Genomic DNA, 27,934 nt, shown 5'->3' on the forward strand with positions numbered 1-27,934 from the left:
GAGCACTATGACTATTGACTCTATCTTTTATTCTGATATCTCATGAATTTCCAGTTATACATTTATATTAGATATGTGTAACTGATAGGTAGATATACAAGTCATATCCTGCATTTGCTTCTACTCAGGAGCAGTTTACTAAAATGTGGAGGAAAATTGTGAAGTAAATGCTCAGAAACAAGGGACAAACATTAAGTATTTCTAAATGACACATCAGAGGTTAAAATATAAATGTAAATTGAAATCACAGCAATTGATATATACTTATTTATAAATATGTATATATGTGTGTGTAAATTGTTGGATATATTTTACAAAGCCAGAATTTCAGCTGTTAAATGTTTTGTGTCATTACTGTGGCTGCTTTCATTTTCAAAAAAAAGAAAGACTAGACAAACTGAATATCCTGAGTGGTGATTCCAAAACTGTTGCCAGGGGTTTTAATGACAATATACAGAGGGTAATGGACTTCAAAACAAAAAACACAAAGATAAGATAGAGAACATTACAAAACAAAGTCACAAAAGACATATCCAAACTTTACCCTGTCAATAGAAAGGATAAGGATTTGTGATCTGTTGACACAAAAGCTTGGAAACTAAATCTAAGCTGTAAGCAGAAGAGCAAATTCCTAGAAAAGGGGGCCGTACTACGAAGAGAGCGGCTTAATGAGGTGATTTCCAGCTAACGCTGGGTTTGAACTTGGTTCCCCTCTTACCAGGTTTTATCAGCGTGGTAACTCATGTTTGAAACTTATTTTCGTTTGGAGCAGGTTCAGTTCTCACCGCTTCACTGCCAATTTATTCTTATCAAAACTGTAAAAATGTAAAAGACATCAGGTTAATAAGTCTCTCTGCTGTCTCTCTCCTGTCTCTCTCACTGTCAAAACCTTTAGACTTTGACTGAGAAGCATCTTTGTGAGACACATGTCAGGCAATGTTTATGTAAGACAGAGACTGGCTTCTCTGAAGCTGGTTTTTTAAACGTTTTTTCTTTACTAAAATCACCACTGCATATAAGATATCCTCGCTGTTTTCCCAGTATGTGAGTGTGGAGTGTTTCAAACTTATCAAACTGCATCTAATGATGTCTATACATCTAAATTCATTTCCACATCTATCACACATATCAAATGTTTTAATACTAAAGTCTGTGAACTAAAATCCTTTTTTTTGTTATAGTATATCAGAGTCCAGTTGACAAAAAATTTACTAATATCCAACAATCCAATTGAGAAGTTTATGTTGTTTTATACTTGTTCGCTTTTGTACAAACAGCATTTAGAGTATCCAGTGTTCCACTTGAAAGAATTAGACTGAAACTTTCTCAGGAGCCTCAAGAAAAGGCTAAACCTTCCACCTGTCCATCCTTTGGAATTTTGATGACAGTGCCAGCTAACAGCTACTCAGACTAGGGCCCAAGAAGAGAGAATCTCTACCTCTAAATAAAATTAAACCTTCAAGATTTCTTAGGGGGTTGAGCAAACACTATATTGTGGATTTCTAAACTACATAGTACTAGTGTATCTCTCAATTAAGTCTCTCTTTGTACCAGTTTACCAAATTGTGATTTACAGATACATCCACTTTCTTCCTCAGAGTAAAGCTGCTGTCTTTACTTTCATCTTTTTTACTCTTTCATTGTTGTTGCTTTGTGATCAAACTGGCAATGCTGATCAGTGGCAGGATATTGCGCGGCCAGCATGCATATTACACAGTGATTTGCCGTTGAGAAAATGATTACAAAGTACATCACTGTCCGATACAAAATCAACATGGTTTAAAATCTGCAATATAAATTGATTGCTTAAAACACTAAGAAATGTTTTAGCCATTAGTTTTTTCATACGGACAAAAATTTGCTCTTCTGTGGATACATTTGCATAGCTGTTAGCTTAGCTTGCCTTGTCAGAATTTCTCCCTGATTCTTCAAACTGCAAGCGCTCTGACTGACGTCTACTGATTACTAACATTGCTACTTACCCTAACCCTAAGTTATTGATGTGCCACCTAAAAAAAATCTAACTAAATAACTTTGAATACATGTTAATTTCTCGATACAAGCTAAACATCAAAATCAAAAGCATAATGTATTTAGTAATCTATTCACAAGTTATGTATTTGTACTCAGTTATCTTAAATATTTTACTCTTTGAATCCTTATATCTTTAAATCTTCGGTTTAGGCATCCCCAATTTTATTTTTCATGATGATCAGCTTCATCACTACATGGTTGCCTATCATCTATAGTACTAATAGCCTACATAATACTGGTTATAAACTTATTTGGACATTGATTTTTGATCCAAAGCCCTCACAAGTTCTTTAACTAGCACTGGATTCTTGTTTATGGATTTAGTTTGTTCTAGCTTTTATCTCCTGGTCAATAATCAGTAAGTCATTTTTGACAAGTATAGCATTATTGTCCTGTCACAGTTCTACTCATCTCCCAGTACTTTTCCACTTTGCCTGTCAGTCACACCTATCTCTTCAGCCAACTCAGCTCACCTGTGCATCATTAGTCTTCCACTCTCCAAGCAAACCAGTAAGTAAACTTCCCCAGCTCATTCACTCCTTGTCAGATTGTCTTTGCTGTGGCTATGCAAGAACTTCCAGCCTTTTTTTCCCCTGGTTTGATCACCTGTTGTCAACTGTGCCGGTTTCGGATACATCCTCTCTGTCCACACCCCGGTAAAGCTACCGGCCTTCAGTTTCTGACTACGAATATTGCATTGTGAACTTTTTTTTTCTTATTGCATTTTTGGAGCTTCTGTGAATATGACTGCTGGCTTTCCTTTGTCAGCCTGTTTCCTGTGGAGTTTTCTGCCTGCTTGGATTGTTAATCTGGTTTGAACTTGTTTTTCTGCTCCCTTCATTCAGAACTGTTGTCGACAATAGATTATATTGAGAACTGAGCCAGCTTGGCAGTCTGCTGCAATCGGGTCTTAACGCCTCCCGTTACACATCCAGCCAAGCATGATCAAAATGGACCAGGATATAAATATATAAAGTCATTCAGAATGGCTCAACTATATCAATATATCACATAAGCGTAAGGATGTCAAAGGAATATGTGGAGCATGTGATAGTCACAGTAAGCTGCTCTGAAACACCCGTAGCTCTAAAACCACATGTGGTTTGTCAAGTTCCTCACCACAGGACCAACATTAAAGCGAAGCTCAAATCACATGGCCATGAGTTGTGTTTAAGAGAAATTCTTTATTCTTGGTGTGTGAATACTTAAGACTTCTTTTTTATTTTTTTTACAGTTGTCACTCACGTTCAACAGGATATTGGTATTGTACACAGTATTTCTGTAAACATGATCCATGAGATCCAGGGTGTATTTGCTCACACTCATACATGACAAAGTAGCCCAAGGTTACACTGAAGATTTTCTTTTTTTCTCAATAGTTCATCTTAGCTTCACATCAAACACCTTTTTTTTTTTTGACTATGGACAGTTACGTTTAAAATACTTTACATTCACAATTTGCTATAAACAATTTGATAAATACAAGATTAGATATAACAAAAGAATATATTTTTATATCTCCTTATATATTCCACATAATGTTTTTATTTTTTTTATTTGTGGCTTTAATCCTTTGATTAAGGGTGTTTTATCATGATTAAAGGTTCAATTCAGCTTAATTCCAATAAATAAAAAAAAAGAAGAAAATATTCATATCACACCTAAAGGAACATGCTTGCAGTTCCATGGTGATGAAAAACCCCACAAGTTACTGTATGTTGAAAACTAAAATGCAAAAGGTGCGGCCGTGCAGTTATTATAATTAATATACAGTACAGTGAAAAGTCTTTTTCAATTTCCATTTCTCAGTGTACTGTACACCAACAACAAACTGTATGGTGGCAACAAATCCCAACACACACACACACACACACACACACACACACACCTCTCATTGATCCTTTGGAGGAAAAGCCACAGATATTCCTTAGAAAAACGGAAAAGACCAAAATTTGAAATCACATAACTATAATACAAAACTATCTGTAACAGTAACGCCATTTGTTTTGGTGAATTTTCCCACTGCACTCTGATCAGCTAGGCACTGAGCAAGTTCCACATTAGTCTGTCTTTCGGACTGAGCTTGATAGTTAGTCCAGCTTTTCGAAGCATGAAAGTTCATGAAGTCTGCTGAAGTTCTTTAAAAGCTTGGCACGGCATATGCATTATTCCCTTTTCTGTAATACAATGTGGCACAAAATCTTTATGATTGGCCTGTTTTTCCTTTACTGAATAGCTTCAACTTAATTAGCTGTTGATCTCCAGCCCTTTGATGTTAATGTCAAAGAGTTGAGTCAAACACAAGAGATTGCCATCCACAAATAATTTGGACTTTTTAGGGTTCCTGAGTCGGCACAGTATATTCTATCTCTTTCTGTATGGACTATAGGAAAGATGGAGAGTCTCACTTAATAAGGCACTGACAGAGATAGGCCACTGTGCTAACAGAATGGAAAGAACAAAATCTTTTTTCCTATAATAAAGCAATAATAATTTATCACTGACCTTGATTATATTATTATGATCCTTGTATAGTGATACACAGAGAAGTTAAGGAGTGGTTTGGGTTCTAATTGTATTTCTTATCCCTCCCAAGAGGTAATAGTGTCAACACAATTTATCTAACATCATGACTAAAGCTATGATTTGTTATAATAATACTTTAAAACTATAATTATGTCCATGTGGAAGTATCTATACATTTCCCCATGGCCTTCTCCTCCCTTATGAGCTGAGGCAGTAATTAAATTTGGCAAATGGTTTGAGAAACTGAAATCAAAGTACGTGAAGCTGCTGTTGACAACAAAGGCCTTGTGTGGTAAATGCACAGGAAGAAGAATGAGCCTGCTGAGAGAGACCAGAGCCTGTTGATCTCCTTGTTTGTCTGACCACTGTTGGCACACAGGATCTCCCAATGATGGATGACAGTTCTGGGTATTTGTGATCAAATGGCCAACCAGTGCTTGAGCTGGAAAACAGAACAGAGTCTTACTTTTTTTTGTGTCCTTATAAAATACTGCATTCTCGTTTACTTGTCACAATTGTCTTGCTTACCAGCTCATGTTGTCAGGAATGAAAATAGGAACATGAATAAGAATTAAAAAAGTGATATTGCTAACTCTTTTGCCTGCTCCTACATTAGCAAAATTCAGTGCAGAAGTCAATTCACAAACAAATGCTTTCAAATCCGCATTACTAGCAGCTACTCACATTATTTCCAGAGTTGTCCTGTAAGAAAAGCACAAAATGTTGCACTTACTTTGAACTGCCGTATATTTCCTTCTGCCACCAAATGATGTTCATGTTCTGGAGTGATGCAGTAGGCTATCCTCTGCAAAACAAGCAATACAGTAATAACACATCATTCCCATTTCCTCTTACAATAGATATATTTTCTAAAAACTATACAGAAACCACACTTAATATTTCTTCTTTTTTAAACAGTTGCAATGTAAAATAGTTCAGATAATATAAGACATTCAAGAGCAAATGCAATCGAATGTCATCAGAATAGTTTTTGTCAAATTCTTCTCAGAAACATCTGAACAATTTCTTCTGGCTATCGTGGGGAGGCGACGCAAGAACATCATTTGCAATGTCAGCTGTTTTCATGGAGATTATATTGTGTCTATCCTGAGAACCAATGAGAAATCGTCAACCTCAACTATCAACAGGAAATAGCAATTGGATGTGAGGATTGTGACAGCAGTGTCAAGATGACACTGGTTGGCTGCTGAGGAATAAAAATAGCTGTGCTCTACTTTGACGATTACAATCAAACTCTCAGAGCTTGTGTTTTTGTTGAGTTTTCCCACAAAAGTGCTAGACCTGGAAAAAAAAGATTTTCCTGTGCTCTTTCCTTGTCACTGAACATCAGCCAAAACTTTAAGTCAACATATTTATTATTCAGATAGCTACAGAAATGTTTTCAATTGCTGTACTTTGTCATACTTTGTAGCAAAAATGCCTAGATACAGACCTCTTTGAAGGTCGTTCCTGGTACGGTGCAGAATTTGTACACGGCATAAACGGGAACAAACAGCATGGAGGACATCGCCACACCCCAGCCCAGAACGTTGGACCAGTTGGGGAAGATGTAATCATCATACTTCAGGCCTGTTGAATTCACAGTACTAGCTATTACCACAAACTGTGAAAGAGAGGAGAAAAAAAGAAAAACAGACACATTAGAAGTGTTCCATTTGTTTGTACTGGCAATGCTTGTGACATTCAAGCCCCGAGACATTAGAGGGGTAGAAAGTAAAAAGTAAGAGATTGAGAGAAGGAAAAAAAAATGTAACGACAAGAGTGGAATAGAGTAAGTGAGATCAATGGTTAGAATATTTTAATGGACCGCAACGGACACCCTCTTTTAAGTTCTCTACAAATAGCTTTTTTTGTGAAATTGAATTTATTCAGTTGACCCTGACTTGCATTAAGTAGGTATAGAAAGTGGATGGACGGATGGATCTCTGTTTTGATCAGGATCTGAATTCTAGTTTTTAGATTTAGTACCACTGGTAAGTATCCGCTAAATTATGTGCAAGCATATCGTATAGATTATCTTTATAGAGGGGGGGATCTTACCAGTTTATTTTTCTGTTTGCTTCAACTGATTGAAGTTGAACATAAATGGTGAAAGAAAAACTACAGACACCATTATTTTTTCAAAATTTTACTTTCTGTGCCTTAAAAGCTGCACAGCACTGTAAATGTTAGGTACTGTTTATAAGTTTTTGGAGCTCTAATGATAACTATCAAGTAAATAAGAACTGTGTGTTTTGTTGTTGTTTTTTAATCCACGTGTACTGCACATTCACAGACTGTATGAAAAAAGCTTACTGTAAATTAAGTGGAATATCACTGATGGTGAGCTATCCTGACATAAAAACTAAGTCAAAATCCCAAAGGATTCAGTGAAAAACTACACACTTAATGTTTTTGATGGGAAGAAAGAGGGTAAGTAGCAACCATCGGCAAATATGACCAAATCACAGCAGGATTTTCTTCAGCGTTTCTTCATGTATGTTAACACAATGCCAAAATGGAAAGATATCAGGAATGATCTTTGAAGAGTTGCTATTTGTCAGTGTAGGGAGGAGTATAAGATCATTTTCAAACAATAAGGAGTCCATCACTCTACATTGAAAAGTGAAAAATATTCAAGGGAGTTTCCAATACTCTCAGAATATATTTGTCTGAACTAATTTTTGAAACCGCAAAAGAAAAGAAAAAAAAACAGGAGCTACAGGTGTCAGTTGGCAAGCTAACTCTTAAAGTTCATGTCTGTGCAGTAACAAAAAGACTGAACAAGTACGTTTTGTTTGGAAGAGAAACATGGCAGCACAGCTTAGGTTTGCAAAGTTGCATTTGAAAAAGCCACGGGACTTCTGAAATAATGTTCTTTGGACAAAGGAGACCAAAATAAAGTTGTTTGGTCAAGACGCACAATGGCATGCTTGGAGAGAACCAAACCCAGCATATGAGCACAAACACCTCACACCAACTTTTAAGCATGGTGGTGGAGGGATGATGATATGGGCTTGTTTTGCAGACACAGGACCCAGGCACCTTTTAGTCTTTGAGTCAACAATGAACTCTGTATACCAAAGTATTCTAGAGTTAAATATGAGGTCAAATACAAAATGGCTATAAAAAGAAAAGAATCAAAGGTTCATTCTAACTCAGTAAATGTCCAAATGTCAAATTAATAGAAGTGCTCTGGGGGTACCGTAAGAGAGCTGTGCAAAAACTAACTAAAGTAGCATGGTAAGAGTGAGAGTGGACCAAAATTCCTTCATAACAATGTGAGAGACTGATAACATCATGAAGAAAGTAGTCATTTAAATCTACTCCTGTTAAAAGGTGGTTTTACAAGCTCCAAAATCATTTTTGTATACTTAGTTTTGCACACACTGCCTCTGCATTTTGGCTTACCTGTTGGTAAATGAATAATGACACTGTAATAATGTTGTGTTTCTGTTCATCTGAGGAGGAATTTACCTAATTTTGAGAAACGGGAAGGACCAGATGATTTTATTTTTCTTCTATAATGTCCTGATAAGCAGAATCTTAGTGGAAAAAGATGTACTTTCTTTTTCACATGGCTGTATATATAAAGTAGGTAGTACAAAGGCTTCAAACGTATGAAGATATATCTGGAAACAATGGTAATTTATTTTAGCGTTTTTCCTTTTTCTCACAGTGTGCAGTGACATATTAACCTTAATACTGCAAACTTCCACTGTTGTCCAGGCGAGGGTGCAGACAGGCAATTGTATAAAAGGATTTTATATAAAAGGATAAAAGGTGCAATTTAAAGTCTAATCCCCCAATAAATGTTAGAAATGAGGCAGATAATATTCTTATGTCGGGATACCAGTCTAAACTTTTTTTTTTTTTTGTCCTCACCAGCAGAAAAACTGGGCTGACAAATTTCCAGCAAAGCCTCCAGTATAGTCCTGGCTTAAAGCCCATCATGCGCTCGATATCTTCGCTGAAACGGTCCACACCTGCAGAGAGCATGAAAAGTGAAATAGTTACTTGGGAGAGTGGAGTGATATACAATCAACATTCAGTCGCCGTATGCTACACATAGTTTTTTGTGGCAAGTATGCAGTATCACTGGAGAGTAGGAGGAAATCTAACATGTGATGGTCTACATCCTCATGTACTGATAGTTTTCTGTTCTGACATGAGTTGACCTTAACCTGAAACAAAATAATCATGTGCTCTTGACGTTATTACTTAATGCTCATCAAGATTACCATGTTGTTTTCCATGTTTATTTAGTTGTTTCTGTCTTCCCTCTTTCAATGACCTTGGATTGGTATCTGTCTTGTACTGCTTAAAAGATTAACTATTCCATTATGAGCCTCCCTACAGTGCTGATGTATGTTGTTTTATTTCCTTGAAATTATGACAACTGGGAGAGTGTTTAAAATGTCTGACTAAATTCATTGTCTATCCAAACTCATGATTAATGATGCTTTGGAATAAGTGTTTCTCACAAATATTCTTAATTAGTACTGAATTTCTTACCATAAAACCATGACACTCCAATGGCCTCGATCAACACAGCGAATAGTATAGAGGTCCCTGCTGCATACTTATCAAGCAAGGTCAGAACATAGATCCCACCCTGCAGAGGAGGACGGAGAAAAAGAAAATTTAATGTGTCTGAACGTGTGGCCTGTCTGTAATCCTTTACACTTTAAGATAAGTAGACCCTTGCATGCCATCAATCAGCAAGTGTTCTTCCCACTTTAAAGAGTTTACTGAACTATATATGCTTTTATTGCACTTTGGGGGGCCTTCAGGTCCACCTTGTAGAATCTCCGTTTCGACTCACATTAGAGATACTCCCTGTGCATTTGAGTTTTTTGCACACTAAATCTTTTATATGTATCCTGAGCAGTACAATCTTGTACCTGGAAATTTGGATGCAAAAGAAATCATTGACTTTCTCAATATGTTTTATTAATTTGATTAGGGGAAGAAACCATCACAACAATCACTAACATCATTTTTCATAAACCATTCTGTCTCCAGACTTTGCACGTCTGTAATGGCTAATGTTTTTCCTTGCTGCTGAGGCCATGTGAATGAATGGTACCTCAGAGAAAAAGTATTTGTTGGCTTCCTGGACATAGCTTTTATTCAATTGCAATTCATCATAAGAGTGTGATGCAATAGCTCCTCTGATCATTTCTTTGAGCGAGTACTATGGCTTTGTCAGACAATTTTGTTCTCTGATGACAAAAGATCATATGACATGAAAGTCAAGTGTAGTTCTACCCCCCCATTTATCATGTTTGCGACTGCAGAACTTTAATCATATTACCTAATCAAAATATTCAAAACCGTATGAATATAATCAAGTTGATAACTAAATGTAAAAACAGACTATAAAATGTGATACTAACATTAGTAATGCAGATCAGGGCAACAAGGAAGGTTCCAAAAGCAGTGGCAAAGGTGAAGAGCTTTCTATTCCGCTTCAGAATCTTAAAGTCGTCTGTCAGGCCTGTGATCACTGCTTCCATCCCACCCATCTGTGGGACACAAATAGACATTTATATAGACAGATTTAATAGACATTATCATTAAAAGTTGCTCCCAACTGGAAATGTACTCTGATGGTCAATACAACCAATTTGCTGTCAGTAGTTATATGTCAGTCCAAGTGTGACTGTTGGATACCTGCGCATACCATGGATGAAATTAAACAGCCAGTACTTGTAGCCCCACCTGAAGCCCCAAGCTAGTGCTTCACACAAAAGGTTACCAATTGCCTCATGATATAAAGGGCCAGATGACAATGACTCAGGCTGTGATATGAATAAGGAGACAATATTGAACTGAGTTTAATTTACTATACATTCTACTTACAGTGGTGTTTTTGATTACCAATAACATAAATATTTGAAAAGATTTTTTTGAATTGCATCCATTTGATAAAAAATGAACAGTTCAGATCTTGTTTTAGAGGACATACATAAGTCTTCATTCTTATGTAATTTTAGTTATGTTCATCTCACAACATGTACCGTATCTTGTCAATATCTTTGAATATATGCGTTAGAAGATATCAATTTGAATATTCCAAGAATAATTCTACTTTTGATTACATAATTTAATACTAAGGAGTTGTCAAAGTGGTCAGTGGTACTCACCGAGCTGTCAATGCCCAGAGTCAGCAACATGAGGAAAAACACAATAGCCCAAATCGTTGAGCCGGGTAGTGTAGAAATTGCCTCAGGATAGATGATAAACACTAGACCCGCTCCTGTACATACAAAAGATATTTTGATTTTAATTGCTGGAAGATACAAAATCACAGTAATGGCAGCTATGTATCTTTTTAAACTGGTTATGTAGATCCGGAGTGTGAGTATATTTTGAATGGGGAATACCAGAACTCACCCTCTGTTGCCACGTCCTCTATTTTCACCCCATGTTTGTAAGCCATGTATCCAAGCACAGAGAAAATGGCAAACCCTGAGAAGAAACTGGTGACACAGTTCACGGTGCTGGTCAAGAGAGCATCCCTAGTGTAAGAAAATGAAAAAACAATAAATTAAAAAGAACTCTGGTTTTCTTATTGTGAATATTATACATTCCTAAAAGATCTAAACTGATTTCAGCTGTAGTTTGGCAAAGGACTCAATAAGGATTTAATAAAAATATATTCATTCTTCAATACTAACATTTTTGAGCTGCTAAAATCTGTGCTGCTCTCTGAAGTAATGTTAAAATAAGACTATGTGTTACTTGACATCTTTCAAGTGTGTCATGGGCTGATCATCACAACACTGTTGATTAAGCTGAGGCTTTTGTTCTCTGCTCCTGGTTGGTAGTTTGCTCTGTAATTAGAGCGCTGTTCCGTGGCCACTGACAGAATGAATAGGGTCAACTTGACCCCAGCCACCTTCAGGTTTAGGGAACAGAAACCTCTCAATGAACAATTTCCTTCCATTTGACTTCCCCTCTTACTTTTCTTCTTTTTCTATTGTGTATAGGCCGTGAACAATTTTTAAAAGGTTCTTATCCAACGCTGACCTCCTGTCTGGTCATTCAGGTCACTAGACAAGTAGCTACACAAACATGATCAGACAAAGATCATTAAGGCGAAGGAGAAATAAAGCATATTCAATTTTTTTTTTCTCGCTGCCTTGTCTTCATATTCTCAGTGTTGTTAGTGGTAGTTTTTGCTAAGTGTAATAATGTTGTCTTCTATTTTCCACTAAACTATGGGATGCACTGATTAATTGTGCTATACTTCTTTTTTTACCTTTTTAAAAACAATGTCTTGTTTTTTTTAGTTGTTGTTTTCCAAACATCACTGGCTTTTCCAGGTCACTTTCTTTCAATAATTTTAAATTTGTTAATGTGCCACAAAGGGCATAAAGCAGTTTCCACCTGCCACGCATAACTCTAACTGGGACACATGAGGAGGAAAGGAGGAAGGGGCCCGGTCTGGGGTTGAAGAGAATTAAGGGAATGAGACAAGACAAGAGAGGAGGATTTCATATTGCTTATACCATGTAGTACATCAACAAATAATCTTGGAAGGCTCCATGATGACACTTTCCATTATGTGACACCTACAGGGAGGTCATGTATTTGATAATAACCATTATATACCATAGTTAACAGTACAGTAGTTGTGAAATCATTTGGACAATCAATGTTGTAGAGAGGTGTGTTGCTCCAGTAAGATATATTTTGTCCACTGTTTGGTCAACAGCATCTGCCTCCAACAACACCACCACAACCTATCAACACAGGAAAAAGATAAGCAAATCTCACAACGTAAAGTCTGGATTTTTTCTGAGGAAGAGCAGCTCTATGACAACAGCCAATGTGCAGCCTTTGGCTAGTATCTGGCAACCTTCCCTGGCTTGTGCTTTATCTGTCCTCGTACATCCGCACATTGGAATAAGCAGGGCAGATTAGCATCACCTCTGCTGTGTTATCCAGACACAGAATGAAAAAAGGCAGGCTGTTTAGAAACAGCAGGATGTTGCTTCAGTATAAAGCTCCTACCTGTAGCAGTTGTTGTCAAACTTGTTATAGCTGGCAAATGCAATGAGCACACCAAAGCCTGCTCCCAGTGAGTAGAATATTTGGGTGGCAGCATCAGTCCACACCTATGGGTGGCCAAAAAAAGCAGAGAAACAGGAGAGCCTTTTTATCCAAGCTAAATACTTCATAGACACAGACTGAATTCAAAATAAATTGTCGTTTTTATCAATCAATGTTCATTACTTCAAAAATGTAAACCAGTTACACTGCTTTCCTTGGAAAACACATTTCTTTTTACCTGTACCATTTTATAAGCCAGGAAGTCCTGACTCTGGTTTGAAAAAAATAAGTTGATCACATTTAAACACAAGGTCCACAAATGTCCACAAACATGAACTTTTTATCAACTCTTTCAACATACATGAGGTCTGCTGGTGGAAGATTGTATCTTAACAAGGGTTTATAAAGTGTGTTCATTCACATTCTGCACATACATTCAGTATGGGAGGCACCAACAGAATTTAGCCTTTAGCCCTCAGAACGCAATACTCCACCCAGTGGATTACAGTAAAAAAGGGAGAGGGCTCTTTAGATCTACCTGGATACAAATGTTACATGTAGTATATAAGATAGATGAACAGATCTGAGGCTACCATGAGTTTACACAGAACCAGAGATCAACAAATAATTTCAAATGAAAAGTCTGTCCAGCAATGAAACCTGGATATTTAACTTAAAAAAATAACCTTCCACTCTCACTGATGCATTGTTGTTGACAGGCACTGTCTCTAACCTCTAGATTTTTGAGACGCTTGAAGTCAATGTGGAGGTAGGCTCTGATGCCATCACCAGATCCTGGTAGAGTTATGCCTCGGATGAGCAACACAAACAAGACCACGTAGGGCATAGTAGCTGTGATGTACACCACCTGAGGACAAACACAGAACAAACAGGTGAAACCCCCCCACCCTTTTCAATGAAGTAATCTTAAAAGGCACAGATAGTGGTTGACAATGTACATCAAGAAAAGAAAATTACACTTTAATTTTCTCACTATCTGATTAAGTAAGTTAAGATTAAATAAATTATTTTGTTAAGTATCTCGTAAATATTTAAAGATATGCAATCAACATCTGGTAGGAATCACTGCAATGGCACTAGGATACATGAGACAAAGTAACTTTGTATTATATGATACATGTAATTATCATAGGAGAGAATAGTCACAGTGTTTGTCATTAACTCTTCACTGGATTTATTTATTCTTTTTTTTTATAACCTATAGTTCAAAAAGCTAAGCGAGCTACAAGTAGTTTCTTTTTCTGATATAACTTGGCATGAAATGATTCAGGTTTAAGAAATCAACAGTTGTTGTTTGGTGGTCCAATGCTGTACCTTTCCTGAAGACTTGACACCTTTCCACAGGCTGAAGTAGAGGATGAAGACGACAGCAACCAAACACAAACTTAACTCCCAGCGGGGCAATCCCAGGTCATGGATCCCACGACTTTGATGAAGGTTAAGCACACCCCGTCTGCATAAGACCAAGCAGAAAGAATAAATAGCTTTTGGGAAGTTTTCTAAATTGCGATAAAAACTTGAATCTTTAATTGTACATTTGGACCTTTTTTTTTTTTTTTTAACAGACATGAGAACAATGTAAATGATTTTCAGAATCTTTAGTAATGAACTTAATTTAGAAAATATAAATAAATTCAAGATTTGATCCCAGCAACAGACTCAAAAAAGTTAGAGTAGAAGATAGAAGTAACAGCGTTCTGTCAAATTCTACAGTCAGCACATTAATTGGTTAGGGTGTCAGAATTAGATATAAAAGGAGCACTCACCAAAGGTTTAGTCTTTCAAATAAGATTGGGAAGTGGCTCACCACTTTGTGGTTTTTCTCTTTTTCATTCTCTTTCATTCTCTCTTTCAGAGGATCATTGATCGGCTCAAAGAAAGATATTTCTAAGTTTAAAATTGAAAACAACTGTGGTCTTTTAACATCTACAGTGCATTAAATTATTAAAAGAGTCGGAGGTTCTTGGGAAATCTCAGTGTCTAAAGACCAAGACCGAAAACCACTTGTAACATTTGAGCCCTCAGGTGGCCCTTCATGAGGACATATGCCACCAAGATAAATACATGGATTACTATGCGTTAAGGTATGCATTGAGGTACTATTGATGCAAAGTCATATATATTTAAATTCCAGAGAAACATTTTCCCAAAAGGTTCATAGTTATTCAGCAACACAATGCCAGGACTCATCCTGTATGAGCTGAAACAGCATGGCTTCACAGACACAGACGAGTAGAGGGAAGAGAGAGTGTGTTTGACTGGCCTGCCAGCAGTCCAGATCTGTCTCCTATCAAAAATATATGGTACATGTGAGGAGAAGAATGACTCTGGTTGTCTCATTAAGACCCTTTGTCCCTTTTCAAACTGGTAAAAAAAAAACAAAAAAAAAACTAACACCCGCTAACATTGACTCTTGAAAGCAATGTGAAAGAGTTTAATTTGCACTCAGTCCAGTCCCAAACGACTCTGTAATAGTCATGGGTTTTAATTGATTTATTTTTCTAACCTGTTGTTAAGACAGCGGATGGCTGACATCTGCAGTACAGTCCAAATAAACTAGCCTGATTATCTGAAAGAGTTGTGATTATCAAAAACAAATCCTGCAGGATCCAATGTAATGCCATCCCTGTTAGACACTATTAGACATGTTAGTATTACATTATAAACATTACATTACATTATAAACATGGTACAAAAATGGCATAAGAAGTATATAAATGGTAAAGAAAACTCAAGAGTGGTGGAGCACTGTTGTACTATGTAGTGACACAGTCTATGAAGGTATTTGCAACTGTGATGTTAGTATGTACTGATATTGTAGGGTGGCCACACTTTTGCGTCTAGCACTTTTGCAAATCAAAATACAACAGTGAACATACTTTGAGTTTCCAAAACTCTGGAAAGTCACTTCAAGCACCTTAAGAATGCCTTTATGTATGCGTGTAAATAGTCTGAGGTATTGCATGTTGTTCTGGTTTTTTTTTGGACAGCATGTAACTGTTACTGTAAAACTGTTTTGTTTTTAAGCAGGCCCACCCAAGAAATACATCAGTTATGTGAGTCTTTAAAAGCTGCCCAGATGGAAGTAGCAATGTGAATATGGGAGTACAAGAATGAAAGATGCTCTCTTAGGCGAATCATGACAGCACTCCACTCTCAGTCAACATTTTTAGAGTGCTGCTTTCACATACCTTCAGTTAATCCCCTCACTGAGTGTTCATTTCAATGACTACAAATAACCTTCAATAACTTACAAATGCATTTAGATGTTCTTCTGCGTCTATTAGTCATCTTTAATCTTCAATTAAGGTATCAGTATGGGTGAAAGCAAGATGTGTCTGAATTAAAATGCCATTTGTTTCTTGGCTCTCAAGATGAATTTTTCTCACCCACATTCAAACAAATGATATGACACCACCAGTAATGACTTCTTAGTGGTATTCTCCCACTTTTATCAGCAATTTACTTTCAGCCAAACATGCCATCATGTCAAGGTGACAATTAAAAGTGTTATGATATAATGAAAAAAGGGAAGACAAATGGTGTCTCTCCCTTTCCTATCCAATTATTGTTTATTGCTGCATGTTTTTTTTTTTAAGGAATGTCTGCTGTATAGTAGTGGGAAGGAAGTGCACAACTTTAGTTTACCAAAGTGAAATGGGGTAAAGTTCGTGTGATACCTTGAAATAATCATAGCCAATTTGAACAGAAAAAAAACAACAACTCTGTGGAGAGCTATTCCAGCATTCATCTGTCAGGCTCTAGAGTACTTTATATGCCTTTCGAAAAAAGCTGTGTAGCTAATTTAAAGTGGACCACAACAAACGATTTACATAGGCCCTTCTATTGCGGAGGTTCCCGTACCTGCATCAGATCAAATATGCTCCAAAATGCATCTGGTGCTATTTTTTACAAAGTTTTCAAGCTCGCCATATTCATTTGAAAAGCCACCTTGAACTACTTTGACAAGAATGTCTGTAACAGTTTTTACGAGGCGTAACATTGACATGAACTGACTTATTTGCAACGCAGCTCCCAAATGCTGACTCAGGCAGTCATTTACTCTATAATTTATAGATTTGATAAGATGGAAATAAAAATATAACTGTGTCTCTCAGGGGCTGACTCTAGCCTGGAGATAAGGATTAGGAAAATTTGCTCTATGTTTTTTGTTCCGGGCCCAAGTTTGTTCATTTTGACCTCACAGTTTTTTTCAGCTGTTTCTGACTAAATTTAGAGATGTTTTTTCAGGTGGCAATCGTGAAGAATAGCATAGAGCATAGGAGCCAACAGCTTGTATCCCATTTGTTGAAAATGTGAACAATCTCGGTTTCAGGAGAACTTTGATGCAGGAACAGTTTCATTATGAAAACGAGTGGAGCGCAGTGATTGTGAGCAGCCTCCTAAATTTGAGCAAGGTTTCTGATGCTATCTTCTTTGTAGAATAAAAGAGGTGCTGCACGTCGGATAAAATTGCACGAATGACACAATATGCAACTCTACGTCAAATACCTACTGAGCATATGTGATAGATCTTTTTAGCATAAAATCTTATGAGTGTCAATAATGAAAGTAAGGAACTACAACTAAATAAAAGTAACTTCTGCACATCTTTACGCAAGAACTAATAAAACTAGGGTAATCTCTTAAGGAAAGACGTGACCATCCAAGCAATAGAAATGAAGACTATGTCCCAGTGGTCCAGATGAAAGGAAAAAAAAATCCTACAAAAGTTTATGTGTTCCTGGAAAAGTCTCTGGTCTACATGCCATAAGGTATTGTGTCATTTATGAGAGTCTGTTTTTACATAGTTATTGGATGGTTTACAATAACTGGTATCTCTAAGTTAGAAATATATGTATATATGAAAAGTACAGTGAAGGAAAAATGTTTAATTGAAGATGATGTGTGTTTGAGCTTAAATTCTATATTACCTTTAAGTGGCCAACAACGTTTACCATGATTGTTTGTGATCAGAAGCTCTTGGTTTCCATTTCCAGTTGTAACAGAAAGGTCCGTATTCATAAGAACTCTGTCGTGTCTGTTTCAGTGGGTACTTCTGATGGTAAAACAAGTAATATACACGACAAAGACAGACTACGAAAAATGTTCAAAATTGTTAGATGTTGCTCCTGAGCTACAAAGCACTGTGTTTTAATTGGACATTGGACAAGTGCTTTTGTTCCATTCAAATTTTCCTTAAGACTTCCCTCATGAAAGATTCAATTTAGTTGGCATGTGATGTTATGGGCTGATAAACAGTGGAACTTTATTTGGATCAGATACTAAGGTTGCTTACACAACAGCTCAACACATACAAAAAAAACCTCAGGAACACGCAAAGTGAAGTATGTTCAGACACACTCTCCTTTGGGAATGAAGGATCTGTAAAACCCTTTAACATTTATTTATCTTTATCTAACAAAAAAATTAAAGCTATATGATCTTTGGGAAGGACGATAGCAGTGTGAAGACTGTTTCAGTTTATTTAGGGAAAGAAATTTCAAGACTTTGCTGTGACCTACAGGTTTCGTGTTAGTGTAGTGTTGTAAAGCCCCAAGGCCTCCTTTTTCATCTGATAGCATTGATAATGCACTTCCAGTAAATGCACACAAAAACATCAGTCAGAGTCCCTTTGGTCCAGTTACTCTAAACACATTTAGTCTTATCATCACTCAGAAAGCTGGTTGTCTTTCTATCCTAACCCTGATTGCTGCCAGCAGTTGGTCTCTGTGTACTTGAGGCTGGCACATTAATGCATGCAGCCTGGTCTTAGTGTTGGTTTTGACAGGAGAAACAAGGCTTGCATTTAATAAATAGATACAAATGATAGGCCTGCAGATCATGAGATTGGGGGAGGGTTATTTAATCAATTACACATGGTTCTGTCCTTGTTATTTTAAAAGTACTTGTTTCAATAAATAAGGTAAATTGTGTGTGCAATCGAAGTTCAAGTGTCTATGTTTTAAGATATTTTTGTTTAAATGAAGGTGATTTATCATGTCTATTTATCCCTGGCATTAAATCAGATATTGTTGCTTCATTTTGGAAGCGATTTAAAGAGAAATAATATGGGGACTAATGAAATATATGCACAAACAAAAAAGATATACACACATATATCTCCATATACATATTCATGTGTTTATATATGCCAGGTGCTGATATATTAAAATTCACTGATCAACTGACCACTAGCAAGCATGAATACCTCTATAAAAATCTGAAGTTTTGGCAGTTTACTGGTCTGTTGCTGCTCGTCATTCTTGGAAGGGTTTTAAACAATTTGTGAAACATTCTGCAGTAAGAAAGATTATTCACAGGTGGAAAACTTCTCAGACAGCTGCCAATCTTCCAAGGAGTGCAGTTCCAGTAATTTCACCTCAAGGTCAAACTGTACAATACTCAGAGAAATTCCAAAGAATCCAAGAGCAACATGTTAGAGTCGACAGGCCTCAGTTTGCACATTCAATGTTGAATTTCATGACTGCACAATTAGAAAGAGACGAAATATAAATTGTGAAAAAGCCAACCCCACCTTTAACAACTGAACCTTATACATAGGCCTACTAGAAGCAGTAGCCTCGAACTAACACCTTGCTAGCTAGCTCTTCTAGCTTCATCATAGAAATGGGTCTTACTAGGATACAAGAATCTGCAGAATCATTGGCTATCTACTTCAATCTCAGAGGAACAATGAGAAAAAAAAAGAAAAGAAATTGTAATACCTTTGTGTAGAATGAAGCTAGATCTGAAGTTCTTAGATCGGGAGTTCTGGATTCTAGGAGTAACTACAATCTATGGTCACTCTGTGGATTCATTTTGCAAAAAAACTGCATTGATGGAAAGTTCTAGATTACTGCCAATTTACACCTCATTTTTCACCAGGTACTTTTACTAACTTTTACCAAAGAAAGATGACATAAACAGGTACACCAAAATCCTGCTGTGACTGCCTGACTGAGTTCTTGCTGGTGTGCCATAGGACAGAGTTAAGGTACATATTGTCAGACCAAGAAGAAAAATGTATTTAGCTCTACCAAATTTCCTTAAAAATCTCTTCCATCTCTCTCCATCTCTTCCATGAGTGAGATCATCAGGGTTACTTACAGAAAGCATTTGCTGTATGTAGATGAATATGTAAAAGAGACATCTCCTTGTTCATCTCAATAACGGTGATTTTCAATTATTATTATTTTCATGAGGGTTTTGTACTCTTTATACTAACTTTCTCTGAAAATGGCACACATGATCCTAAAAATAAGCCTCACAAAATGCTGTCGTAACCCCTTTACCAGTTACAGCCAAAATAAACCTGTAACAAAGCTGCAAAAAACACTATTCTATATAATATGTTTATGTATTTGGTAGACACTTTTATCCAAAGCGACTTACATGTAGGGTAATGTGGGTCTTGCCTAAGGACCCCTATTGGAAGTAGTACCTTTCAAGCAGGGGATTTGAATCAAGGTCACACACATGAAAGGTGGCAATCTTACCACTACACTATCCGGTGTAATAAAGCTTTATATCAATATATACATGAAAGCTTTCACTGATATAAAGTTTTCAAGAGCTTCATTGCTTTAGTTTACAGCTCTGACTGTACTGGTTGCTTCACTCCTATTAGCAGGCTCTAATGATCAAACTACACATCCTCTAATCCACAATAAATGGCAGACTGAGAAGCAAAATATTTCAGAAGTTATTAAAGGTCGAAAAAATACTTAATACAAAGTGAATATTAGATCTAGAGTACAATCCATCTTTCTGACAGCCAGAGACAAAAATAGATGCTAATCATTGCTAATGTTACTGTTTGTCAGTTGGATACGTAAATAGGTTATTGCTTGAAAATCTGTAGAGTGATGATATAACAGTTGCAGCTGCAGACAGAACTTAATGTGCTGCATTTCAGTTGATGAAAACTCCAAGATATCTACATTTTTCTCTAATGTGAAGTTTGAGTTTTCTTTCACTAACCACTAGAACTGCACCAAATTAAATTAACTCTATGAAATACTGCATCAGACACATTTATTTTTTGGATGTAGAACAGTGTAAAAGGTGAAGCAACTGAATTGTTGACTCAGTTGGCCTCCCTCATGCTGTGCCTTGGCCTTGCTCCTGTACTCAAAGCTAGCTGAAAGGAGGATTTATGGTCCCCTACAGCGTCAAACCCCACGGAACATCTCTCTGAAAATACCCTATTGTTGTCAGCCTGTCCATGCACATGCACTGATTTCTTTACCGTCAATGAACTGTATTAATACAACCAGATTATATACTTTGGATTTTTGTTTTATGGACCATGTCTATCCTTTGATTGCTATTGCATCACTTTTTTAAAGGTATGTCGTAATTCGCAAGGCTAGAGCTTTCATACGAGTATTGGCCTCCTTGTGATGAATAAAAAGTGTTTACATACCTATGATGTATCAGGTTTGGAGATCCTTGAAAGAATAACCAGGGATGCTTTTTAAATAAACATACTGTATTAGACCATGTTGCTCAGCAGAAAAGGACTGGACAATAACAATCTTAGTTATTGGCTGTGTTACATTCTGACTTTATTCTGTGCGTCATGCTTAGCATGTGTCCCTTGTATTGTCCAAGTCATTTTCCAGACTTCCTCTGGGCTGCATAGTGAGTCTTAAAAGGGGCTGAGGAAGAACTGGCTGTCTTTGAACTATAAACAGAGGCAGCTCTTTTCATTCACTTCAAAGAGCTCATTTGAACTTTTTATGTAAACACCTTTTGTGGTGCAAACACTTATGGGTAGACAATTTTAGAGTACTCTGCTCCCTTTTATGTAAATGATCACCTTCTTCATATTGACAGTGGTTCACTTGTATTATGGGGGTTTACACAAGACACTATTTTCTAAGATTACTATCTTATACTGAAAACATCAATTCATATAATGCTGTCAATAAGTAGATCACATAATGACTCAGCAAAGTTGTTAATTTAACACTCAGTACGATTCTATGCACAAACTGATAATAGCTTAGGTGGGTCATTTAATTAGACTTCTCTCATTGGGTCTACAAGCACAGGAGAGAGGTCAGTTATTGAATGAGGACTGTGATAGATGACACAATGCCCGCTTTTAGCTTATTAATATTTCAAGTTGATCTGTTACATGAGCTAATACAACTGACAAACAATGAAGCTTGCACCATATTAGCATCATGTGGAGTAATGAGTTGAACTTCTATACAGCTCTGTACATTTTGTACGTGCTGCGATCTACACTTTATTTTTCTCAAGAAATTAAATACATGCTATATTTTGTTGCTCTGTTATTGGTCTACTTCTGGGTCAGGGCATGACTAAAACAAAACAGCAATATTAGACAGTAAAAGATTTATATCTATATCAATATATTTGATATAGATAGGAGGATTTTATGCCCCTACAGCGTCAAACCCCACGGAACATCTCTCTGAAAATACCCTATTGTTGTCAGCCTGTCCATGCACATGCACTGATTTCTTTACCGTCAATGAACTTTATTAATAAAACCAGATTATATACTTTGGATTTTTGTTTTATGGACCATGTCTATCCTTTGGTTGCTATTGCATCACTTTTTTAAAGGTTTGTCGTAATTCACAAGGCTAATTTCATACGAGTATGAAAGCTCTAGCCAGCAATATTATACAGTAAAAGATTTATATCTATATCAATATATTTCTTATTTATATATTTCTTAGTTATATCATGTTATATATAGTGACTTGAAAATCAAGAAAATAACAAACAGTACCATATGCACACAGTAGCTACACTGACATGCGGGACAAGTCACTGAAATAATGGTACATCAAACTATTGCCATAAAATTACGTATCCTAGATACCCCGTCTCTATTTATTTGATATAAGATCTCATCAGTCATTCAACCTTAATGTCTTCAGGAAAGTATTACCAGAAGGTTGAGGGATCACCAGAAATATTGGGTCCCCTTTCAGAAAAGTTAACTATTTGGATACCTTCCAAGCTGAAAAAGTTAGGTCCACTAAATATCCGAGTTACAAAAAGTCCTAATCATACGGGTTACTTTCAGATTAATCATTTGCTGAGAATTTTAAACATAACTTACTCATAGTACTCAGCTGCTGGGGTGATCTTGTACTTGGCATAAGAGGTGCCATTGCCAAGGACAGATCCGTTGATGGCTTTGGGATCGGTGCAGTTCCTACTGTTCCAGATGTTGTTACAATGGAGCCATGGTAGCTCACTAGTCATGGAGGAGAACAGGTAGTGGAGGGACCAGGCAATGATGACATTGTAGTAGAAGCCAACGTACAGGGCTATGAGAATCACTGTGTAGCCCACACCTGGGGAGCACAGGGTTATTAGAGAAGAGGAAGAGAATCCTCTTACAAAGTTTAAACCATGTAATCATTAGTTTTTCCCTGTTATACCGTGAAAAACTCAAATTAGTGCATTACTGATGAGGAACACAGGCCACCTGTAAATTCAATGAATATTCATTTTCACTGCAAATTATGTGCGTTAGTACAAGCAGTATCCAAATGCTGCAATTGCACTTAACACATTAACTCCCAAGTCACGTAAAACTACGTTTTTACTGCCCATGCGTTGGCTCCCAAATGGTAAAAATACGTTTTTACATTTTTTTTATGGATTCTGAATCTATACATTCTAATGCACATTCTGTGTGATTTTTGTAATTATGTGATGAACAGAACTGACATAGATGGCAGTCAAAAACTGGTGTCATCATCTGGACATTTTGATCATTACGCCAATGGCTTTGCGTCAACTCAAGAACAATTTTGATAACGCTGCATTGATTGTTGTGCATTTCCGCATTTTGTCCAATCGCAAGTGTCGGTTTCCAGAGGGTGACGGTAAAGTAACATAAACAAACAACAAGAAGGAGAAGAAGACACGCGACAAGTCTAAGGAGGCGGTCTTATGAACAGGTTAGCTTTGCAACATGCGACACGACGCAAATCCTCTGACCCGGATATGTAAGTATCTAAAGTGCGACAGGCTGAAAGAGCGCACGTTTCACAAAAGCCCCGATATCTCAGTTTGTTGTTGATTTTGGTGGATACCCGCCTTGGTTTAGCTAAGGATAGCTCGCTAATGGCGGCACCTAGAGACACGCAGTTTTGACCCACAAAGAGTTTAAAGTCTCAGCTTTGAAACGAGCCATAACATGTTTCAGTGGCTCTATCACATAATATGCTGTGACTGTACAAAAAAGGTCAAAAAATGGTTTAGAACGCTGGGATTCTACGACATAATTCCGTAAACATCGCCGGTATTCAATGTGTTAACGAAGAAAAGAAGATACATCTAGTACCCAAGTAACACACTGAAGAGCAAATCATGAGCAGCATGGACAAAACCAACAGACATTTCAAACAACCATACCTTAAGATTGCGTCATTATCTTATCATTATCTTGAAGTGGGCTTACTTTCTCACTGGGGCTTCAGCTTGAAGGTGATTGTACATCACCTTTATCTGACTAACCTCTCGGTTGTTTAAAAAATTGTTCACACGCACATATTTACCAGGCATTAATGGTTATTGTCCATCATTTTGAGCTGTTTCTGGCGTGTGAAATAGGATGTGTTATTCTATCTCCCCTGGAATGTGATGTCCTTACATGAAACAGAGAAGCCCATAAACCCTTCACCCTCTCGTTCTATGCAGGAAAAAAACAAACCCGCCTCAGCACCGAAGCCAACAAAAGCAGTGACTGGTGCTGGTTCAGTAGATACGTGTCTGGCAGTATTGGAAAAAAAATGTGTTGTTAGTGCTTCTTATTAAGTTAATAAGCACAAAAACAGGCTTGTGCAGTTCACTGGTATAAGTTATTTTAAAGGAATATTGATATTGTGTGAATTCATAGCTGTGTCTTATTTAACTCAGTGTAAGGATTAGTTTAAGGATGACCCAACAAAAACTTACATCATGGTGGATTTTATTTTTTTTTTCCCATGATGTTTCTGTTGGTATTAACTGATTCATAATGCAATTAAATCAGCCACTGTCCCAGGCATATTACAAACACTGACCTAGATTGGTTTTGATTTATTCATTTGAGATAGATATTTCCACAAGTATACACAGGGGCATAGGGTTGAAAGTACAATCAAAAAGGTTTTCTTTAAAAAAAAAGAAAAAAGGCAGATGAAAGAGCCACTGTGACAGGTTTTAGTTACAATTGACTCTTATGGACATCAAAGGGGGAAAGGACAAGAACAAGGGGATGAAATTAAAGGGCAAGACAGCACTGTTTTAGAGGTTACAAAGAGGCTGAAGTCCATAGACATGCAAGTTCATAAGAGAGTAGCTTTGGATTTACGTGCGGTTTGTGTGTCTGTGTACATGTGTGTGTTGCATTTCACCTTTAAAGACAGGGCATATTTTCCAAACAGTAGCTGCTCCTTCTCTGTTGTACTGACCCAAGGCAAGTTCCATATAGAACAATGGCATCCCCGCAATTACCAGGAAAAGAATGTAGGGGATCAAAAAGGCACCTGGAAAGACACAATTGTTTTACATTCAAATATTTTTTTTCTGCTACTTCGCCTCTACTTCAACTTTTTGTTAGGAGTAGAACATTTCAAATTATTGCTTGGCACTGAAACAGGCACTAGACAAAACACAACACCCCTCGAAATGAACACAGACACAGAAGTGGTAGGGGGTTTGACATTCTCTGAAAAAATAACAAACCATAGCATACTCAAGGGGAGGCTCAAAGCTATTTTCATGCTGTGCCTCAGAAGCACATCTATCAACAAGGAAATGACCTCTTTTAATTGAACTGCTGTTGACATTGTCCATCAGAGATGACACACTATCCACAGTGATGAATGCATTTTGCTGAGGGCCAGTTTGATTGACAGCCCGGTGGTGGAGTTGACCACTGAGAGCACCGAGCACAACATGTTTATTTTTGCCCTGTAAATGGATACATGGACAAACAGAATACCGGGCACACCTTCTAGTGAGCATTCTGTTGTCGTGAATATTGAAGGTAAAGAAAAAAAAAGAAAAAATCTTTTGTTGGTTCATCCTCGCACATACTACTGTTGTTGTCTCTCAGTATAATGAAGCTTCAGAGCTTATTAGTTTTGACAACAATCAATAGATACATTTACAGAGTAACTGTGAGGTCAAAAACAAACTGGAGTAACCAGATAAACTATGTAGATATATTTTTTAACAGGATATCATCAGACATATCAGTTTCAAAGCTACATGGGTTTTACATAAGCAAACAGAGGAGTTCTCACCATCACACAAAATACTTTTTTCTTGTTAACTTGCAAATATTTAAATGAAAATTACTTTCAACATCACTGTACATTGTTACTGAGTGGGCATTTTCTCAATGTTCTAAACATGAAGAAACTATTTGAGTATATTATAAAACATTTTTCTACTGTTTTAATGGATCTAACCTTTGTCAAGAAATGCATGGAACATTTAAAACAAACTAACAGGAAATCTAAAAATACACATTCAGCTGCCTCCAGTTACCCATCTGTCAGTTTGTGTGGAGATCTTGTCACTTTTTGTGAATTATCGGACAGACTCAAATTATACAGTTCAGCTGTGCATGCCTGGAAAAATAAAATGAGGCATTTCCTTCATCATGACTCCTAAATGCACTTCCCCATTTATACACCTGGGACAATTAAAGGAGATTAAAGGAGCTCATATTAGAACAAGAACAAAACTTATCATCAACTATATGCACATCTGAAAAAAAAAAAAAAACAACAACAAAAAAACGATGCAGTAGATTTGCTTTCTAAGGCTGTTTCAACATGTTTTGGAAACATTTGAATGTAAGAATGGACAACAAATGCAACTGCATTGTACATGTATCTTTCTGTTTAAATATTTATGATTAGCCGTTTAAGCATATTATATCAGAAACTAACTGCGCGCGAAATTCGGTTAGATCTATTAGATTATTTCAGCTATTCAGCTTAACTCACATCAATAAGAAATAAAAAATAAAATAATAAAAAAGAACACACATTACTTACTCACCTCCTCCATTTTTGTAGCACAAGTAAGGAAATCTCCAAACATTGGCCAAGTCCACCGCGAAGCCAATAACCGACAAGAGAAAGTCTATTTTCTTGCTCCAAGTTTCTCGCTCTTCCTCGGAGGTGGACCCAGGCGGACCTGCGAGGTGCCCAGGGGTGGGAATGATTGCGGAACTGGTGTACTGGACACCATTCTGGTCCTTCACCAGAATCAGTTCAACCTCTTTTTTCTCCACATTGCATTGTTTCAGCGGGGCAACCGACGAGAGCTTGTGCTCTGGCAGAACCTGGATATTCATCTTCTCTGCGATGCGTGCGAAGCCCACGCCGGCACGGTGCTCTCAAGGTCCCCTGAGGGTTCTGGCGGAGCAGTCGGGGCGCCGGGTTGAGGATCGCTATCCAAACCTAATAAGCAAGTGTCCACGGTGTAATCTACAGGTGACACCTCCGCGTGCATCGGCTGGGTAGGAGGGAAGACAAATAGAGAATTTGGAGAGGTTTGGTACGTGTGCGTAAAGTTCAAGTACAGTTACGCACAAGTGGAAATACAGTTTAGGGGTTGGAGACGGGAAATTACTTTATTCTCCATATAGCAGACAGACCCTCTGTCTGTATGATTCAGATACAAGTGCCGTATTAAGATAAAACACTGATGGCTGTAGTCTATTGCACATCATTAACAATTGTTAAGTGAAAGATACTCTGAGAAAATACACCACGCGCATTGCGCGCTGAATTAGGCAATTTAAGAACATTGTTCATAAGGATAATGAAAAAGGTAAGTGACTGCTTCAATATGACTCAATTACTAAAGCAATTTAAAGTCCTGTAAAAGCCAAAATAAAAAAGGCTATTTGGCGTACTTGGTAAAGCTAAGGACACCTCTCCATGACCCGATGCTGCTGTTGTCCGGACGCATCTGAGGGAAGACTGCCCATTCTGAAGGAACTTTGAGACTCGCCTTCTCAAGGAGAGGATAAAAAAATGCGAGCTTTTAAATCAGTTTCCTCTCTCTCTTCCACGTGATATTTTATAATTGAACACTTTTTCACCAGTTTCATGTAGACTTGGCATGAAAGGTTTTGTCTTAGCGCAAGTTTCCATAAACTTAAGGTAAATATTCACCTCTGACCTGACAGAAGTATTAGGATTAATCCACTTGGAACGGGAGATCATATGACAACTCAAATGTTTACTATGAAAAAAAAAATCATAAAGAGTGTTTTTTTATGTGA

General features: G+C 37.1%; 1 protein-coding gene across 1 annotated transcript; it reads right to left on the reverse strand.

The window, feature by feature from the left end:
- Positions 1-3,198: 3,198 nt before the first annotated feature.
- slc6a2 (solute carrier family 6 member 2) lies at positions 3,199-27,653 on the reverse strand. The gene is made up of 15 exons (XM_075464635.1): positions 27,563-27,653; positions 26,701-27,159; positions 25,041-25,172; positions 22,751-22,988; positions 13,957-14,095; positions 13,355-13,489; positions 12,583-12,686; positions 10,960-11,084; positions 10,710-10,822; positions 9,960-10,088; positions 9,076-9,175; positions 8,446-8,546; positions 6,014-6,184; positions 5,294-5,365; positions 3,199-5,002 (listed from the first exon to the last, which is right to left on the reverse strand). The coding sequence occupies exons 2-15, from the start codon at positions 26,996-26,998 to the stop codon at positions 4,979-4,981; spliced, it is 1,881 nt and encodes a 626-aa protein (XP_075320750.1). The 5' UTR covers positions 26,999-27,159; positions 27,563-27,653; the 3' UTR covers positions 3,199-4,978.
- Between the last annotated feature and the right edge of the window lie 281 nt (positions 27,654-27,934).

Source organism: Odontesthes bonariensis, chromosome 1, assembly GCF_027942865.1.
Source record: "Odontesthes bonariensis isolate fOdoBon6 chromosome 1, fOdoBon6.hap1, whole genome shotgun sequence".
Taxonomy (NCBI): domain Eukaryota; kingdom Metazoa; phylum Chordata; class Actinopteri; order Atheriniformes; family Atherinopsidae; genus Odontesthes; species Odontesthes bonariensis.

Coding starts and splice junctions, on each gene's coding strand:
- slc6a2 (XM_075464635.1), bottom strand. CDS start 26,998: ATGAATATCCAGGTTCTGCCAGAGCACAAGCTCTCGTCGGTTGCCCCG. Junction 14,096..22,750: donor CCAGCAGCTGAGTACTATGA/GTAAGTTATGTT, acceptor GGTCTTATGCAG/ACGGGGTGTGCTTAACCTTC. Junction 5,366..6,013: donor CAGGAACGACCTTCAAAGAG/GTCTGTATCTAG, acceptor CTTGTTTTGCAG/AGGATAGCCTACTGCATCAC.